Consider the following 21,225-nt stretch of genomic DNA (forward strand, 5'->3'; position numbering starts at 1 on the left):
CTACCAGGAAATTTTTAGAGCACTTCATGCTTCCTTCTGCTGACAAGCTTTATGGAGATGCTGATTTCATTTTCCAGCAGGACTTGGCACCTGCCCACACTGCCAAAGGTACCAAAAGCTGGTTCAATGACCATAGTGTTACTGTGCTTGATTGGCCAGCAAACTCGCCTGACCTGAACCACATAGAGAATCTATGGGGTATTGTCAAGAGGAAGATGAGAGACACCAGACCCAACAATGCAGATGACCTGAAGGCCACTGTCAAAGAAACCTGGGCTTCCATACCACCTCAGCAGTGCCACAAACTGATCACCTCCATGTCACGCCGAATTGAGGCAGTAATTAAAGAAAAAGGAGCCTCTACCAAGTATTGAGTACATATACAGTAAATGAACATACTTTCCAGAAGGCCAACAATTCATTAAAAATGTTTTTTTTATTGGTCTTATGAAGTATTCTAATTTGTTGAGATTTAGAAATTGGTGTGTTTTTGTTAAATGTGAGCCAAAATCATCACAATTAAAAGAACCAAAGACTTAAACTACTTCAGTCTGTGTGCATTGAATTTATTTAATACACAAGTTTCACAATTTGAGTTGAATTACTGAAATAAATGAACTTTTCCACGACATTCTAATTTATTGAGATGCACCTGTATATATTTTTTCTTTTTTTATAGTAGTAGTAGTAGTAAAACTACTGGTTAATTTCCGTGTTGCCAGGTTAACAAAAAAAAAAAAAAAAAAAAAAAGAAAAAGAAAAAGTAATAAATACACCTTATGAGGGCACTGAATAGGCACTGAACCCTGCCCAAAACACAATAGAAAATGTAATGGTTTTAATGGTTATAATGGGAATTGTATTGGTTTTAATGGAAACTATAATGGTGTATGTGATGGATTCTGTTGGTGGGATGTTAAATCCTATTGGAAAAATGCCCAAAACACACTACAAAAAGGAATTTTGTAATGGATTTTACTGGAAAAAGCTAATGGTTCATAATGGTATTTTAATGGAAATCATTGGAATTTCTGTGGTGGTTTCTATTGGGCTTCTATTGTTTTTTTGTTTTTGTTTTGTTTTTAGCAGGGTTTGACTGCTTTAACAGAGCTTTGGATCGTTTTGTCTAGATCAACTTTGAATAAAGAAAAGAGAGATTTTAGAGCCAGATTTTGGTTTCTTCTATTTGTTTCTACTCATTCAACACTAAATACTATTTTATAATGTTTAGTGGTACAGACCTCTCATTGTTAGCTTGTATTATTCTACTTATTCTATTATTATTGTATTGTTTCTTTAAAAAAAAAAAAAAAAGCAACCCTGTAGGGATTAGTGGGTTATTTTTTTTTTTATATATAATTATTTGGGTAAGTTTGAATCTTACTGATTTTGATTGTAACATCACCACCAATAGCCGCATTTTGACAGCAGGTGGCGCTGTTGTACTAACATCAATCGCTACTGCAAGTCTGCAGCCACACTTAAATACTCCTTTAATTTGTTTCAAACAATTCATTGAAATGTAATAAATGAAATACCTGGTATTGATAATGATGTAAATGTAATATAATTAGGACAGATGATTAATTTCCGTGTTCAGGGGTGGGGACGCGCCGCCTGTAGTCGCCTGAGAGCCGCAGATCTGCAGACGCTCATGAGGACCAAACACACTCGGAACGGTACGAAACTTCACTGCTTTCATTATTTCTCATTTATTATGTCGTTTTCTTTCTATATTCGTGATTTGAGTCTTTCATTGTGTTGTTTCATAAACGTAGTAACTGTGAAATCAGTGCTTGTCAGGTCTCCGTCAGTGCTAAACTTCTACAATTATGATTTAATAACGTGTAATGTATTTGGTATTTGGCACAGAACGAAATTGAACAGTTTTTACATTCATATTAGATGCTTAGATGAGTTTCAGCAAAAGCTTACCATGGATGGCAGGTCCCTTTAAATATCATGGTTTATGAGTATCATTTTAAAATGTCTTAAAAGTGTGATCTTATGGTAATGACAAAGAATTTAACATCGATTTTATAACTTTATGAATTTATGTGTTAATTAGGCTACTGCAGAATTATATTGAGCGGTTTTTACATTGCAAGTTAAAAAATTAGGCTACTAATATTATATGCTTATGTAGGCTACATAGACAGAGTTTGCATAGTTAGATTATTATTTTAATATTAATCTGCTTTTATTTCTTTGGTTGGGATTCCACAAAAACTTACCATGGGTGTTTGGACATGTACCATGTAGGATCATTTAAATATCATGGTATATGAATATGGTAATCAATCAGTATCATGGTATTGCAATGTTAATGTGCTATGGTGCAATCCACAGTACTTATAACAAAGGACTAATATTTAAAATGCAGATTTGGAGGCTCTTTCACACTATCAAATATACAGTGAATATTGTGACAAATGCATAATGCAGTTACATACAGCCAACAAAATAAATGTACGCCTGTAAATGGCTTATTGACATGCTGCTGTTATGCGACTGTTATTGTTTTGTGGTCAGTCTGGCTGTGTTGAAGACTCTGTAGTGAACCTCTCAACCATGTCCACTTTCAAGGGCACTAAAGAGGCGTCACAAGTGTAAGAGGGCACAGTGCCCACCCTGTGCTGCTGGGACATGTTGCCCTGCCAGGCAGCTGTTTGGTGTATTAATAGGGTCTGTTAGTTTTACACCATCGCTTTCACAACCTCGAAAGAGCTGAACTCAATTTGTGAGTTTACTTTGTGGCTTTAATCTAACAAACTAGATTTCTGAAAACATGCAACTCCCTCGCAATGCAATGTGGTTGCCAAAGTGTTCTTTGTTTATTTCGAGTCGTTATAAGAATAGAATATACCTTTTTATATTAACAATGTGGTTCTGTTCCAAAAGCTAGTGTGCAGGCTAGATAGGATGCATTTTAAGGCATCACATGCATGTTTTCGATTATGGTGCCTTGTTTTGGCCAAATTTAAAGGAAATATTACACATTCCTTCACATAGCAAGGTAATCATATAATGCACAGCAACTACAGTGGAAAAAAGGAGAGAAATGTTAATTATAAATTTTAATAATAATTTAATACTGGTTTATACAAAAAATATCTATTCTAAAAATCCTCATTTTAATTTATGTCTGATCAAATTATTATTATAAATAGAATTTGGTCCAAAAAATGGAGGAAAATTTAAATTATTGGTGGAAAATTGTTCAGCCTAATTATACATGGACTGTTGTATGCAATACTTTTGTTTTAAGTTATTTATTTTTGTTTTATATTTTTATGCTTGTTAGCCTATTGTGTATTCTGATGTCTATTGGAATCATTTGTTCACATGAATCGCATCAGCTTTACTAATGAGGTCACTAATGACATTTGATTTGAGTTAGTATGCAGCTGCTCATGTAAGGAGCTCACTAGGGTTTGAAACAGAACCTCAGTCTGGTTTAGATACTGATTCATGCTGTATTTTGAGTGTTCCAGATGTGTTTCCTTGGCTGCTGGTCTCCATATAGGGAGATTTCACAGTTGTAACAGGTCAAGGTCTCTCATTTGGCTCAACAGATCAAAGCCAAAGCCAAAGCCATCCTGGAGAATCAGGAGAGACTTCACTGCAATTCATAGTCAGACCTTAGACAGGATCTATAATGGCATATCCTCAGAACTACAGATCCAATCACTCAGAAAAACCTGACAATGCCCTAACAACCAGAACACTCTGACAACGCCATACCATCCAGAACACCCTGACAATGCCATACCATCTAGAACACCCTGGCAACGCCCTAGCAACCCCTCAGAACACCCTGGCAACGCCCTAGCAACCACTCAGAACACCCTAACAATGCCCTACCAATCAGAACACACTGACAACGCCCTAACAACCACTCAGAACACCCTAACAACGCCCTACCAATCAGAACACACTGACAATGCCCTAACAACCACTCAGAACACCCTAACAATGCCCTACCAATCAGAAAACACTGACAACGCCTTAACAACCATAACACACTGACAACGCCATACCATCCAGAACACCCTGACAATGCCCTACCACTTACAACTCTCTGACAACGCCCTAGCAACCACTCAGAACACCTTAACAATGCCCTACCAATCAGAACACACTGACAATGCCGTACCATCCAGAACACCCTGAAAATGCCCTACCACTCAGAACACCCTAATAACGCCCTACCAATCAGAACACACTGACAACGCCATACCATCCAGAACACCCAAACAATGCCCTACCAATCAGAACACACTGACACCCTACCAACCACCTACAATGCCCGACCAACCACTCAGAACACCCTGACAACATTCTACCACTCAGAACACCCTGACAACACCCTACCAACCAGAACACCCTGACATCACCCTACCACTCAGAACACCCTAACAACAGCTTACCACTCAAAACACCCTGACAACACCCTTACAACCACATACAAAGCCCTACCAACCACTCAAAACACCCTGACAACACCTTAACACTCAGAATACCCTCACAACACCCTACCACTCAGAACACCCTGACAACACCCTAACAACACTCTAAACACCCTGACAACACCCTAACACTCAGAACACCCTGACAACACTCAAAACACCCTGACAACACCCTACCAATCAGAACACCCTGACAACACCCTAACACTCAGAACACCCTGACAACACCCTACCACTCAGAACACCCTGATAACACTCTAAACACCCTGACAACACTCAAAACACCCTGACAACTCACTACCACTCAGAACACCCTGACAACACCCTAACACTCAGAATATCCTGACAACACTCAAAACACCCTGACAACTCACTACCACTCAGAACACCCTGACAACACCCTAACACTCAGAACACCCTGATAACACTCAAAACACCCTGACAACACCTTAACACTCAGAACACCCTGACAACACTCAAAACACCTTGACAACACACTACCACTCAGAACACCCTGACAACACTCAAAACACCCTGACAACACCCTACTACTCAGAACACCCTGATAACACTCTAAACACCCTGACAACGCCCTAGCAACCCCTCAGAACACCCTGGCAACACTCAAAACACCCTGACAACTCACTACCACTCAGAACACCCTGACAACACCCTAACACTCAGAACAACCTGACAACACCTTAACACTCAGAACACCCTGACAACACTCAAAACACATTGACAACACACTACCACTCAGAAAACCCTGACAACACTCAAAACACCCTGACAACACCTTAACACTCAGAACACACAGACAACACACTAACACTCAGAACACCCTGACAACACCTTAACACTCAGAACACCCTGACAACACCCTACCACTCAGAACACCCTGATAACACTCTAAACACCCTGACAACACCCTAACACTCAGAACACCCTGACAACACTCAAAACACCCTGACAACTCACTACCACTCAGAACACCCTGACAACACCCTAACACTCAGAACACCCTGACAACACCCTAACACTCAGAACACCCTGATAACACTCTAAACACCCTGACAACACCCTACCACTCAGAACACCCTGGCAACACTCAAAACACCCTGACAACTCACTACCACTCAGAACACCCTGACAACACCCTAACACTCAGAACAACCTGACAACACCTTAACACTCAGAACACCCTGACAACACTCAAAACACATTGACAACACACTACCACTCAGAAAACCCTGACAACACTCAAAACACCCTGACAACACCTTAACACTCAGAACACACAGACAACACACTAACACTCAGAACACCCTGACAACACCTTAACACTCAGAACACCCTGATAACACTCTAAACACCCTGACAACACCCTAACACTCAGAACACCCTGACAACACTCAAAACACCCTGACAACTCACTACCACTCAGAACACCCTGACAACACCCTAACCACTCAGAACACCCTGACAACACCCTAACACTCAGAACACCCTGATAACACTCAAAACACCCTGACAACACCTTAACACTCAGAACACCCTGACAACACTCAAAACACCTTGACAACACACTACCACTCAGAACACCCTGACAACACCCTAACACTCAGAACACCCTGACAACACTCAAAACACCCTGACAACACCCTACTACTCAGAACACCCTGATAACACTCTAAACACCCTGACAACACCCTACCACTCAGAACACCCTGGCAACACTCAAAACACCCTGACAACTCACTACCACTCAGAACACCCTGACAACACCCTAACACTCAGAACACCCTGACAACACCTTAACACTCAGAACACCCTGACAACACTCAAAACACCCTGACAACACATTAACACTCAGAACACACAGACAACACACTAACACTCAGAACACCCTGACAACACTCAAAACACCCTGACAACACCCTACCACTCAGAACACCTTGACAACACTCAAAACACTTTGACAACACCCTACTACTCAGAACACCATGACAACACCCTACCACTCAGAAAACCCTGACAACACTCGAAATACCCTAAAACACTCTAACAACTCAGAGCACCCTGACAACGCCCTAATAACCACTCAGAGCACCCTGGCAACGCCCTAACAACCACTCAGAGCACCCTGACAACTCATAGCAACCACCAGCAGTGACAGTGAGTTTTGCACAGAAAAACAGCACTCACATTTTGTACTGAAATTGTACAAATCTGGTTTGTTTTCCGTAGAAATAGTTTAAATATTTTATGTGTCAGGTAATGAAGGACTGCGTGTGTGTGTGTTTGATCTCTTTCTCTCAGTGGTCTGGTTGTAGTTTACTGGCTCTCCTCCAGTCATACACTGTTATTTTTGGACTCAGCAATGGGAAAATAAGAAAGCGTATAATCTTTGACTAAGAGGATGTCTCACACACACACACACACACACACACACACACACACACACACACTCACACTCACACACACACACACACACACACACACACACACACACGTTTGTTTTTGTGAAAAGTTGGGACTCTCCATAGGCGTAATGGTTTTTATACTGTACAAACTGTATGTGCTATTGCCCTACACCAACCCTACACCTAAAAAACCTTATTCTATATGATTTATAAGCATTTTGAAAAATGGGGACATGGGGTAATGTCCTCATAAATCACCTTCTCCTTGTAATACCTGTCATACCCACATCATTATACTAATCTATGTCCTCATTTGTCACAAAAACGCACACACACACACACACACACACACACACACACACACACACACAGGTGTATGACTGTAGATATGATTTGCATGTGATCAGCTGTTTCTCTTCAGCTCTGTAATCTATCAGTTATTTGTGTAATTAGTGTGAATGTAAAATGATCAGGATTGCGTTTGATGAGGTTTTGGCGTTGGTTCGGCTCTAAAACCTCGACATCATGTTCCTGTTTTCTGGAATCTCCTCTGGATTCGGAACGATCGGCGCTCGTCGGACACTGAGGTGTTTGGAGGTGTTTTGTTGGTTTTCGTCTCGTTGGCTTATTTTTGTTCTCATGTTACGGAGCAGGACGGAAACTCACAGACAGCACAGGAAGTGAGGCCTCTCTTCTCTTTCTGCTTCCTGTTGCTCCTCAGAACAGAAATAACTTTCTCCCAGAGGAACCAGAAGCTTTTAACTTAAGATCTACAGTCAAACACGCTCAGGCTATAAAAATGCACAGATATGGAATAAATTATTTTAATATTTTAAACATTGAATATTTATTTAAATATATTTCATATTCAAATATTACTATTTAAATATATATTTAATATTTAAATATAAAAACCATCATGCTAGTGATTCCAAACTCCATTAGCTCGCACATCTTGTATTATTTAATAAAATGATAGTTAATTTTGAATATTAGCATTTACTTAATGAAATTTTATATTAAACATTCATGCATTTTTATTTTGTTGCTGTATTTATAAAAGCAATTAGCATAATGCCACGTTACAGTGATTTTATTTACTTATTTCTTTAAATGTGGATTTTTTAACTATATTATTTATATTAATATTATTTAAATCTTAAACAAAATGTAATGCTAGTATTATTTTTATAAACATTAGTTTCCACGTCTGGTATAAAATAATTGTTTATTTTGAATATTATAATTGTTTTATATCATTTTGTATTAAACAGTTATGCATTTTTTTCATATTGCTGAATTTATAAAAACAATTGGCTAGTGATTTAATTAATTAATTAATTAAAATATTGCTAATTAGGTGCATTTGTGTGTGCGTGTATAAATAAATAAATAAATATATATATATATATATATATTCAACAAAACATTAGTGATTCTAAACACCTGCACATTTTGTAGTATTATTTAATAAAGCAATTGTTTATTTAGAATGTTATCATTTATGTTGTGTAATTTTAAATTAAATGATATAAATATAAATTTTATATTATGTATTTTATTACTTTGTTCCATTTATGAAAGCAATTAGCTTAGTATTTAAATATTAAAAGAAATGTTATGCTAGTGATTCCAAACACCTTTAGTGTGCACATTTTGCATTACTATTTAATAAAGCAATTGTTTATTTATTTGACCATATTGCTCCACATTTGTGATGATATCATAGTGATTTTACTGCGGTATGGTTCGTGCCGTGCCTGTGATGCTGAAATAACACTCATCCTCTGGTGGTTTGCGGCGGTAATTAAAAATCCTGGGACGTTTGTCCAGTGGATGTTTCTCATGATGGTGACCTTTGACCTGAAACTCATGGGAAAGACTGACTGTGTAATGTTCACAAACACTGGTTTCTCCCCTCGAGACGCTGCAGAGAGTGAACCGACGGGAAACCAAACGCTTCTCAGAGCTCCAGTAACCAGCTAACTAACTACCCACTGCTCCGTCTGTCCTGTGGTTTGAGTAGTTTAGTAGTTTGACCCACAGTTATTACAGAAAGCTGCTGATAATAATCCACTCCACGCGTTTCCTTTCTTTCATCGCACACACAATCAGAAAGAGTGACGTGACTGTTGTTATGAGCGACTCGTGTGTGAAAGAGAATAGTTTAGTCTGACGAGTTAAAGATATGAAGTTGTTTTATACAGATTTTGTCAGCATTTTAGATGAATCTATTTTTAAACCATTGCTGCTGACTGATGTGTGTGTGAATTTAAATTGCTCTTATATAATAAGGGATATTATTTATGAAATATTAATGTTTGTTTTTAATAATTAATAATAATAATCTGTAATAATTAATATAGTATATAATAATTTGTTGTTGTTAGTATTACAGTTTTAATTTAAAAATACATTTTTAATTTAAAATATACATTTTGTTAAATATTTTGTGTGTGTGTGTGTATCTATATATACACACATATAATATTAGTTATCATATAAAACTAGTTATGTAATATATAGGATGATACATGTAATTAGGATAGTTAATATTAAATTAGTAATATACACAAAAGATAAATAAGATTTATAATTCATACATTTTATTAATTAAGAAAATAATTAAATTAATAATAATAATATATAATAACTTATATAGTAGATATTTACATGGTACATACAATTAATATTAGATCTATAAATATACAAAATGATATATTTATAATTCGTATAAACATTTTTAAATTATAATATTTTATTTATTAATAATTTATTTTATATATATGTGTGTGTGTGTGTACTATATGTATGCTACATGTATTTAGTATAATTAATGTTGCATTTATTAATATACATAAAATATTCATACTGTATATGATTCATTTATACATTTGATTTTTTTACAGAAATATATACATTTTATTAATAATGTATGTTTTATTTATAATATTTTATTTACAATAACATGTTTTCATATAATAACAACACTAATTATAATATGATGTATAATACAATAGTCATTATATGTTTGAGATATTTTAAATGCAGTGCTTCATTTTGCAAGAGATAAGTGAGGCTTTTTGCATTTTGTGTGTGCAATTCTTGGGTTTGTGTGTAAAGTTTGGAAAAAAACAAAGAGGCAAAGTTTGGAAAATGTGTGTATGCAGTGCTATATAAACTGTAATATGCACGAAACTTTCGACTTAAAGCCACGAATGGTGTTGTTTTGTGAAGCGTTGATCGTGAATGCACTGCTGAGCTCCTGAGGTCTGGTGAGGAGCAGGTTTAATGTGGAAGCGAGTGTTTAATGGAGTGTGGTGTGAATCTGCGGCCGCAGGGCTTTGACCGCTGTGTTTACAGACTCACAGCGACATCCTCTCGCTGAGTAAACAAGCGCGTTCTCATGAACGTCTCACACTAATGTCACAGCAGCTGGGAAAAACACTGAAGCACAAGTGTTTGATGAAGCAGTGTTAAGATGCAGATGTTTGTGTTTGTGTTTGTGCTGCAGACGCAGATGCTCTCTAGCGCCACCTTCAGATCATCATGACACCAAACCCCTCGGTCCTGCTCCTGCTCACAACACTGCTGGACACACACGTGAGTCTCATCAAATATCATATTATTATTTATCGAATAATAAGGTCTTTAAATGTAGATTTATTAATAATGAGTTATGTTGTTATATGTGTATATATGTATGTTACAGAACACAATTACAGAAAATAATAAACATTTACACTTTACAAGCTCTCATTTATTAATATTAAATATTACCTTTTTTTGAATCTGAAAGCTGAATAAATAATCTTTCCATTGATGTATGCACTGTAAAAAAAAAAAAAAAAAAAGTTGAGCAAACTTTTAAAAAATTTGCTCAACTTATTTTTGTGGGAGATTCTCAAATTTTTGTTGTATAAACTTAAAATGACAGGTTGAAAAAACTCAAAAATCTGCTGAAGCTGGTTGCCTTAAAATTTTAAGTTGGCTCAACTTTTTTTCTTTACAGTGTGGTTTGTTAGGATCGGACAATATTTGGCTGAAATCTGGAATCTGAGGGTGCAAAAAAATCTAAATATTGAGAAAATCACCTTTGAAGTTGTCCAAATGAAGTTCTTAGCAATGCATATTACTGATCAAAAATTAAGTTTTCATATATTTACAGATAATTTTGATCCATACAATGTATTGTTGGCTATTGCTACAAATATACCTGTGCTATGACTGCTTTTGTGCTCCATATATATATTGTATTCTTTAAAAGTTATTTTAGTACTTCAAGTTACACTAAAGAAAAATGAGAAATAAAAAAATATTGCACATACATTGTTTGATATATTGTTTTTTTTTTTTAAATGCTTTTAGTTAAAGATAGTAATGCTGACTATGAACAGTATATTTTATTTAGTATACAGCATTTATTGTTAACTTTGTTAATGTTAATTATTAATAAAAATATGTTCCTGGTTTCTTCATGTTAGATCACAGTCTGTTAACTAATGTTAATAAACTTATGGTTTAAAAATATGTAAATGTAAATGTTGAGTATTAGTTAATGTTAAAATGAGTACATGTAACATTGTTAGTAAATGTAGGATGCATAAATACTGTAATATTTAAATAATAATAATAATAAATATATTAATAATATAATAATAATCTCTCTCTCTCTATACATATATATATATATATATATATACATATACATATAATTAATACATTTATTTTTCAAAACAAGAACAGGCTATCTTTCATTTGCAGTGTAAAAATAATTTAGTTCATTGAAATAAAGCTGATTTTTTTTATACATATATATATATTAGATGAAAAGGTCTAACTTAAAATGACAATTAGAAATAATAGAAAATTTAAATTGGAAAATTGGCAAATAAGTGAATTGAAATGAAATAAGTCAAAGTTGAAGTAAAACCTAAAATTACTGAAAATAACTCAAACAATAAAAAAAAAATCTTTTAATAAAAATTACAAAAGTACACAACAAAATTACAAAAATAAAATAAATTAAGTTTAATTGGAAGTACTGAAATACTAAATCAAAAATATTTTAAGCTAAATAGAAAGATTAATAATAAAAATAAATTACATATATTAAATAATGATAATAGTATTAATAATACTAATGAGAAAAGCACTCAACAGTGTTGAATCAGTTCATGTGCGCTGGTGTTCGTGAGTGCGCTCTGATTGTGAAGTGTGCTGGTTTCTGTGTAATGTCGCAGCTCTGTTGCGGTGAGGACGTGCTCCTGGCGGCGGATATCCCAGAATCCTCTGCTGACCTGAGCGTGACGCGCAAGCAGATCCTCTCGGCTCAGTTTGAGTGTTACCTGAAGATCATGTACGATCCGCCGCGCAGAGACCCGGGTGAGACGCACACCGACAACACATCAACACACAAATACAGAGCAATAGCGGTCATTTAAACAATTACATTAATACTTGTGAGTACATGATACAAGGATTTTGTAGGCTTTCTTAAGAAGCAGAATTGCATAACATATTAAGACTTTTTTTCAGTGAATATATTTATTATATTAGCCTAATATATCATTCATTTTTGGCCCTTTAGCATCTTTGTTAAATATATGTTTAAAACAAGATCACACTCTCTGTGGTGTTATTGTTAACAAAAACTATTAAAATAGTCATCATTAATTTAAATAAAGCTGAAATATAAATAAAATATAAATGACAATATAAATAAAAAAATATAATAAAATAATATAATAATAATAAAAAAAAAACACACATGAACATTAGAAACATTGCCTTGGCAAAAAACTGAAATAAAATAAGTTTATTATTATTATTTTGTAACAAACTGAAAAACTAAATTTAGGCTAAATGGAAATATTTAAAAAAAAATTAAATGACAAACTAAAATTAAAAATTAAAATATAAAAATAAAAGCTAATTTAAAATATTCATAAAAACAATGCTAAAATAGCACTGGCAATATTTGTCCATAAACTCAGTTCAAGATCGGTTCTCTGAAAAACAAGTCTGATTTATTTTGTTTTAATGGTGTGACAGTGTTATAGTAAGATATAATGAATTAGTTTAATTTTTATATTTTCTGATTTTTTTTTTTTTTTTTTTTAATTTCAGCTAAAGATTTGTGCAAGTTTGTCATTTTTATTAGTTTTGTTTTTGTTAAATGTCTGAATAGTTTTTATTATTTTTATTGCAGTTAAACTAAATGAAAATGAGAAATGTTGCCTTGGCGACTAATTGAAGAGGTTTGTTTTATTTTATATTTCAGTTAAAGATCGTTTTATTTTAATTCATGTAAATATTTTTTTAAAGTTTAGTTTAATTATAAAAACCCTAAACCGCGTAGCAAAGCAGCTCCATCATTAAAGATTTTCTTCCATTAATATTGATATCTAGCTGTTATGTAACAGTTTCCTGTGTTTGTCTCCGGTGGGAAAGATAATGGATTCACATCAGGATCATTCAGTCTTTTATGGAGGGACTTGGAGGAAGCTGATAATGGTTTAATGAGCATACAGCAGGGTTGCTCAATTAGTTTTCACCCAGGGCTGAATTCTGCCAACAATACCAAGCCAAGGGCCACAGACCTACACACATATGCACATATATATGTTATTCTTATTACAATTATTATATTATTGTTACTTTTGTTAAAATATAGTCACAAGATGGGATCAAACTGTAACACTGTGTGTCCCAACCAGATGTGACGTGATAAAAAGTATCTTTTCAATGTAATTTTTGTCCTAACCAACCAGTGACACGTGACAATAAGCGACACTGAATTCTATTTTAGAAATGTTTTTTATTTTCTGCAACATCGCGGCAGGGACAACATACAAAATATGACAGTGATAATCTCAGGTGATGATTGTGCACATCCAGTGTAGACAGCATCACCGATTATAATAAGTTCTATAGTATTTTGTTGTGCCGCGCCGCTTGCGTCCGGTGTAGACGCGATGCAAGTTAATGTCGCTTTCTGATGCTGCGTTTGAATTTTCATAACACATTATTTGAAATTACTCTCGGCCCCCGGGCTGCCTATTGAGGAACCCTGGCATACAGTAATAATTAGTGTGTAATTATGTAACTCTAATCTAATCGTCTCTTTATGGTTGGTGTGGAGATAAAACTCCCAGAATCCACGGTTCTCTCTTCTGAAAGACAGGAAGTGATTTGTAGCGTCAGAGTTTGTTTCCTATGATTGTACACTGGAGAGTTATAAGGAAACTCGCTTTAGTCGCGAGTGTTTCTGCTCCATAAACCAGTGTTTATTCTGGAGTTAATGAACTTACAGGAAAACAGCTAAACATATACTTAAGAAGCAAAATTGCATGATATATTAACACTTTTTATTATTTATTATTATTAATTTAATTATTATTATATATCTTATATTTTATTTTGTTATATGTTTATTTTTCTTGCCCATTGAAAACTGTTAAATGTATGTTTCAAATTAATAATAATAATAGTAATTAATATATATATATATATATATATATATATATATATATATATATATATATATATATATATATATATATATATATATATTTTACCCCATTGGCAACTTTGTTAAATATATGTCCATAACAAGAACAGTCTTATCTGCCTGTTATTGTTCTATTAAAATAGTTTAATACTCTATTGAAATCATTTTCTTTAAATAAAATCAAGCTGAAATAAAACGTAAAAAAAATATATTACAGTAAACAAAACTCTTAAACCTAAAAAACCTAGATAAAAGTTAGAAATGTTGCCTTGGCAACTGATAGAAATAAAATAAGTTTAAGTACTAAAATTTCTAAAAGGAAATAAAAATAAATAAAATTATTTTAGAAAATAATGCAAATGTCAAATGCACATAATAATTGTCACAAGTCTGTTGTTTTCAGTCTTCCCCGTGACCTAGTTTTCCCCAGGCTCTTTAATTAGTCGTTCTGTTCACCTGGTGTCTTGTTAATTATCCCATTAGTTCCCTTTGTTTGGCCCCTGCCTATAAGCCCTCGTTCTCCCTTCATCTTCGTCCGTTCTATTACACATGGGTTAAGTTGGTTTATTTGTCTTGTCTCCTGGATTTATCTAATTAAAATACCTTTTGTTGATCTCCTTCGTCACTGCGTTTGTACCTCACCAACACGTGACAATTACTAAAATCAAAACTGAAAATAGAAAAATAAAATCTAATTTAAATATTAATGTCATTAATAGTAATGAATGCTATAATAGTATATAATAATTAATCAATAAAAATAACATTGAGCTTAATATCAAAATCTGTTCTCTGAAAACAAGTCACATTTATTTAGCTTTAATGATGTTTCAGTATTTCACTGGTAAAAAATTCAATATTCTCAAGTCACATTTATTTCTAGTATTTTATACAATAAAGATTGATTCGTTCACAGTGATAAACATTAAAGTATTAGTGTTAATGTAGTAAATCAATTATGAAGCAAATTCAGTTGCAGCTGTAAAGTAGCTCCAGAGAAGACAATAGTGTGATTATTCAGATCAATGAAGATGGTTTTCTTCACTATGGTGTGTGTGGTGTGTGTGTGTCCCCCTGCAGGCCCATACTGTAACCGCACCTGGGATGGTTGGCTCTGTTGGGCAGACTCTGCCCCCGGCACCGCCATCCAGCTCTGCCCCACCTACTTCCAGGACTTTGATCCAAACGGTGAGCTGATGACGCCTGTCAATCACAGCGATGCAGATCAACCAACAGCAGATCATATAAATGTTATTCCATAATTCATATATACCACCAACATTACATGCAGTGGGGTCCAAAAGTCTGAGATCATGTTGAAATCTGGGATTTGTCTTTTACATTTAATCATTTAGCAGATGTTTTTATCCAAAGCGACTTACAAATGAGGACAATAGTCAATAGAAGCAATCAAAACCAACAAAAGAGCAATAATACGCTCTCTCTCATATATATATATATATATAAGCATTTAAACAATTGAAAAGTTGAATTCTAAATACAAAATTCTGAATTTTTGAAAAGGAATGGTTAACTTTTAATGTGATTACAACTGTTTTTGATCCATTATAAATCCAGAAAAATGAAAACCAACTGAAAATAATAAAACATTTCATAGGGTCCTATTATTGTAAAATTCTCAATAAATTGTTAAAGTTTTATGAATTCAGCTGATTAGACATGCCTTTTGATTATTAATCCAGAAAAATGTTAACAGATTTTTTTGGGAAAATAACACCGATTTCCAAGCCTAAAAAGTCAATTTTTGTTAAACTTTTAGTAAACTGTTGTTGAATTGCATACGTTTGTAAAGATAGTCCACTGAGGCGAGAGATTAGTGAATCCAAGTGCAGATTTATTTACAAAGGTGATATCCAAAGTACAAACAGACGAAGACTTGACTAAAACACTCACCGACAGCAGGTTAAATACATTCAATACACGACAGGGAACAAAGGTAATGACATGGCTACTTATAACAAACAATGAGGGTCACATGACATGAACAAACCAATCAAAACATGACACAATGAACAAGGGAACCAATAGCATGAAGACATGAGGGAAGGGGAAGCATGACACAAACAGGAACCGTGACGAAACTTCAAAATAAAAGACATGAAAAACAAGAACATGAAACAGAACCCAAAACAGACCTTACAGATTCCCCCCTCAAAAAAGGTGTCTCCAGACGCCTAAACCCAAAACAGACAAGTCCAGGAGGGTGGCGGAGCGGAAGCGGAACCGGGGAAGGGATGGAGGGCCAGGCCTGTGAAGGGGAACAGGACCTGGAGCAGAGAGCCATGGCAGAGCAGGGAGCCAGGGCGGAGCCAGAGGCCAGGACAGGGCCGACAGAGCAGGGACCCACCAGGGCGGAGCAGACGGAACAGGAGCCGAAGACCACCAGACCCGAGCCGAAGACCACCACGGTGGAGCAGACGAAGCAGAAGACCATGGCATAGACCGAGATCTAGGGAGAGCAGAGACAAACAACACAGGCAGTGCATTCGTGGTCTAAGGGACCATGGCAGGGAACACAAAACAATCATCAATAGGTTCGCTGACTGAAACTGGGCAGAATGACAGTTCATAAACAGGATCACAGACTAGGACTGGTAAGGCAGACGGTTCAACTGACACACTTGGGGGAACAGAACAAGCAGCCAGTTCATGAATAGTCTATATGGCAGTGACAGAGTTAACATGAAAGACATGGGATGTATTTATAGTCTCTGGGCTCAAGACAGGCGGGGTTAAGGGTGCAAAGGCGGGTTTTTGAGCTGTGACAGACAGGGCTGAAAGTTCCATGTTAATTTCATTGAGAGTGGTCGGACAGACAAACCGTTCAGCATTGGGTACATTGGCAAAGGCTGATTGGGTTGACAATTCACAATTAGATGCAGGAGTTGATTTAAAACAGACAGACAGTTCAACATCTGACTCAAAAGCTACCTTCGTGCAGACAAAGAGTTCATAACCAGGTGCATTGACAGAGGCTGGAGTAGGCAGTTCTGTGACAGAAACTGTTGAGACGGACAATTTATACTCAGACCTATTAATAGAAGCTGGACAGATGGATGGTACAACAATACTCAATGACTAAAACAGGACGGACAGAAAGTTCACACACATTACTTGAAATGGAACAGACAGATGGCTCAATATCAGACACCTTTGAAGAAACAGAACAGACAGATAGATCACGAGTGGTTATTTTGTCAGTGACAGGGTTAACGGGGCAGACATTGAATGGTCTTTTTGTTCCGGGGTTCATGACAGGGTTAACAAGGCTTACAGAAACTTCATTTACAGCTCTGGAGAAACTGCAGCAGGCACCATCGCTTCGGGGAATACAGTAGCAGGCGCCACTACCTCAAGAGGTTCTGCAGCATCAGCTGTCGCCTCTAGAGATACCATAGTAGACGTTGCCACCTCGGGAGGTTCTGTGGTGGTGTACGCAGCCCAAACACACCAAAAAGCGATCCCCATCATGGGAAGCGATTCAGACAGGGGAATCAGTTCAGGAACAGGAGGGCTAGAGTGAGTGGGTTTGGGGATGCCAGCTGCGCGTGCAAACACCAGCGGTGCATCCCTCACACTGGATACCAGACTAGGATACCGAGGGACTGACCTTGAATATCTGGGTGCAACAGACAGGGAGTGACAGGACTCTGGACGATCAGCTGTGACGTGACAGGACTCTGGACAATCAGACGACACGTGACAGGACTCTGGACGATCAGCTGTGACGTGACAGGACTCTGGACGATCAGTTGTGACGTGACAGGACTCTGGACGATCAGACGAGACGTGACAGGACTCTGGACGATCAGACGAGACGTGACAGGACTCTGGACGATCAGTTGTGACGTGACAGGACTCTGGACGATCAGACGAGACGTGACAGGACTCTGGACGATCAGACGAGACGTGACAGGACTCTGGACGATCAGCTGTGACGTGACAGGACTCTGGACGATCAGTTGTGACGTGACAGGACTCTGGACGATCAGACGACGTGACAGGACTCTGGACGATCAGACGAGACGTGACAGGACTCTGGACGATCAGACGAGACGTGACAGGACTCTGGACGATCAGAGGAGACGTGACAGGACTCTGGACGATCAGTTGTGACGTGACAGGACTCTGGACGATCAGTTGTGACGTGACAGGACTCTGGACGATCAGACGAGACGTGACAGGACTCTGGACGATCAGTTGTGACGTGACAGGACTCTGGACGATCAGACGAGACGTGACAGGACTCTGGACGATCAGACGAGACGTGACAGGACTCTGACGATCAGACGAGACGCGTGACAGGACTCTGGACGATCAGACGAGACGTGACAGGACTCTGACGATCAGAGGAGACGTGACAGGACTCTGACGATCAGACGAGACGTGACAGGACTCTGGACGATCAGCTGTGACGTGACAGGACTCTGGACGATCAGTTGTGACGTGACAGGACTCTGGACGATCAGACGAGACGTGACAGGACTCTGGACGATTAGCTGTGACGTGACAGGACTCTGGACGATCAGACGAGACGTGACAGGACTCTGACGATCAGGCGAGGACGTGACAGGACTCTGGACGATCAGACGAGACGTGACAGGACTCTGACGATCAGACGAGACGTGACAGGACTCTGGACGATTAGCTGTGACGTGACAGGACTCTGACGATCAGACGAGACGTGACAGGACTCTGGACGATCAGCGAGACGTGACAGGACTCTGGGCGATCAGCTGTGACGTGACAGGACTCTGGACGATCAGACGAGACGTGACAGGACTCTGGACGATTAGCTGTGACGTGACAGGACTCTGGACGATCAGACGAGACGTGACAGGACTCTGGACGATCAGACGAGACGTGACAGGACTCTGGACGATTAGCTGTGACGTGACAGGACTCTGGACGATCAGACGAGACGTGACAGGACTCTGGACGATCAGACGAGACGTGACAGGACTCTGGACGATCAGACGAGACGTGACAGGACTCTGGACGATTAGACGAGACGTGACAGGACTCTGGACGATCAGCTGTGACGTGACAGGACTCTGGACGATAAGTTGTGACCTGACAGGACTCTGGAACGGCGGCCATTTTCCGAAAAGACTCTTGAGTGGCCAGCATGACGTGAGCAGGCTCTGGCTTGGGAGGCATAACGAGAGCAGGTCCTGGAGTAGCAGGTATGACATGAGCAGACTCTGGCTTGGCAAGCATGACGTGATCAGGCTTTAATTCAGTAGACATGACATGAGTAAACTCTGACCTAACTGGCATGATGTGAGCAGGTCCTGGGGTAGCAGGTATGACGTCAGCAGGCTTTGGCGTTGCAGACATGACGCGAGCAGGTTCCGTAGACCCTGACGTGACTTGAATAATCCCAGACATAACGTGCAAACATTTTGGTGTGGATACTGGAGGATGGCAAGATTCCTCACCAACTATCCCCACAGTAAATGGTGAGCCAGTCAAACAGAGTGCAGCGTCAATGTATTGTTCAATGACCAGTGTGGGGTATTTCGTGGCATTAACTGTGAAATGTTGTTATCCAAACCAAAACGGAAAATGTCCTTAAGGAACGTATCATTAAAATCTACCTGGTGACAAAGCCCACAAAAGTCCTCCACACTCAATGGTGCGATTATTGTTGACAGAGACGAACAAGATGATCTGCTGGATTAATTTTGAAGGTCGTGTATTCTAAAAGATAGCCCACTGAGGTGAGAGCTTAGTGAATCCAAGTGCAGATTTATTTACAAAGGTGATATCCAAAGTACAAACAGACGAAGACTTGACATGAACAGACTTGACTAATGGCGCTTTTCCACTGCGTGGTACGACTCGGCTCGGCACGGTTCAGAACGGCACGGCACGGCTCAATTCGGCTCTGTTTGCGTTTCCACTGTAGTTTAGGAGTGGGCGAGATTATTTACATGTCGTTATAATTGCGCCGAACAAAACAAGAACATGAAACAGAACCCAAAACAGACCTTACAACGTTTTATGATTTATAGAAAAAATGTAATCCAGAGAAACTAAAATGGGGAAAAACAGAATTTGAGAAACAATAAAAAGGATTTCATAGTGACATATTATTATACAAGTGTTTTAATAAATTAAATTAATACATTTTTTTAATTATTTAATTTAAAAACAAAATGGATTTCTAGAGCCCTAGAATGTAATTTTTGTTAACTTTTCAATAAATTGTTGTTGAATTGTATTAGTTTCATGTTCCAACTAATGAAACATGCTTTTTTTTGGTTTACTAACTTAATTTTACCGTTAAAGTGGAAAAATTAAACAGAATTTGTGAAATAATAAAATGGGAAAATGAAAATGGAATTTGGGGGGAAAATAAGGGCCCTTAAAATGCCATGTATTTATTTATTTATTTACTTAAATTAAACTTTTAATTAGTTGTTGTTAAATTATTTCATGATTTCAATTAATTACTCATGTTTGTTAAAAACACTTAATTTAACAATTAAAACAGAATTTAAATAATAATAAAAAATAATCCAGAAGAATCTAAATGGAAAAACGTGAATGTGGCAAACAATTTTCCCAAATGAAGTGTGACGTTTCTCATTGCGTTCCGTCAGAGAAAGTGACCAAAGTGTGTGACTCGGAGGGTCAGTGGTTTCGTCATCCGGAAAGCAACCGTCTGTGGTCCAATTACACACAGTGCTCAGCGTACACTAAACAGAGACTCGAGGTCAGAGCTTCACTATTACACATGAAATCAATGATTCATAATCCTGCCTCCCATGACATGTGTGTGTGTGTGTGTGTG

At 37.3% G+C, this 21,225-nt stretch overlaps 1 protein-coding gene across 2 annotated transcripts in view; it reads left to right on the top strand.

Moving 5' to 3' along the window:
- The first annotated feature begins 1,533 nt into the window (after nt 1-1,533).
- The window catches only part of calcrl2 (calcitonin receptor-like 2), a 34,276-nt gene continuing 14,584 nt past the window's right edge, over nt 1,534-21,225 (top strand). Inside the window, exons 1-5 of one of the 2 annotated variants that reach the window (XM_058763513.1) lie at nt 1,534-1,679; nt 10,407-10,495; nt 12,136-12,277; nt 15,486-15,593; nt 21,035-21,147. In XM_058763513.1, the coding sequence (XP_058619496.1) occupies nt 10,442-10,495; nt 12,136-12,277; nt 15,486-15,593; nt 21,035-21,147 (417 nt within the window). In that variant the 5' untranslated portion in view covers nt 1,534-1,679; nt 10,407-10,441. Of the gene's footprint in view, nt 1,680-10,406; nt 10,496-11,957; nt 12,278-15,485; nt 15,594-21,034; nt 21,148-21,225 lie in introns of those variants that run through there. The other variant, XM_058763512.1, reaches the window with a different exon arrangement.

This window comes from Onychostoma macrolepis, chromosome 23 (assembly GCF_012432095.1).
Source record: "Onychostoma macrolepis isolate SWU-2019 chromosome 23, ASM1243209v1, whole genome shotgun sequence".
In the NCBI taxonomy this organism is placed as follows: domain Eukaryota; kingdom Metazoa; phylum Chordata; class Actinopteri; order Cypriniformes; family Cyprinidae; genus Onychostoma; species Onychostoma macrolepis.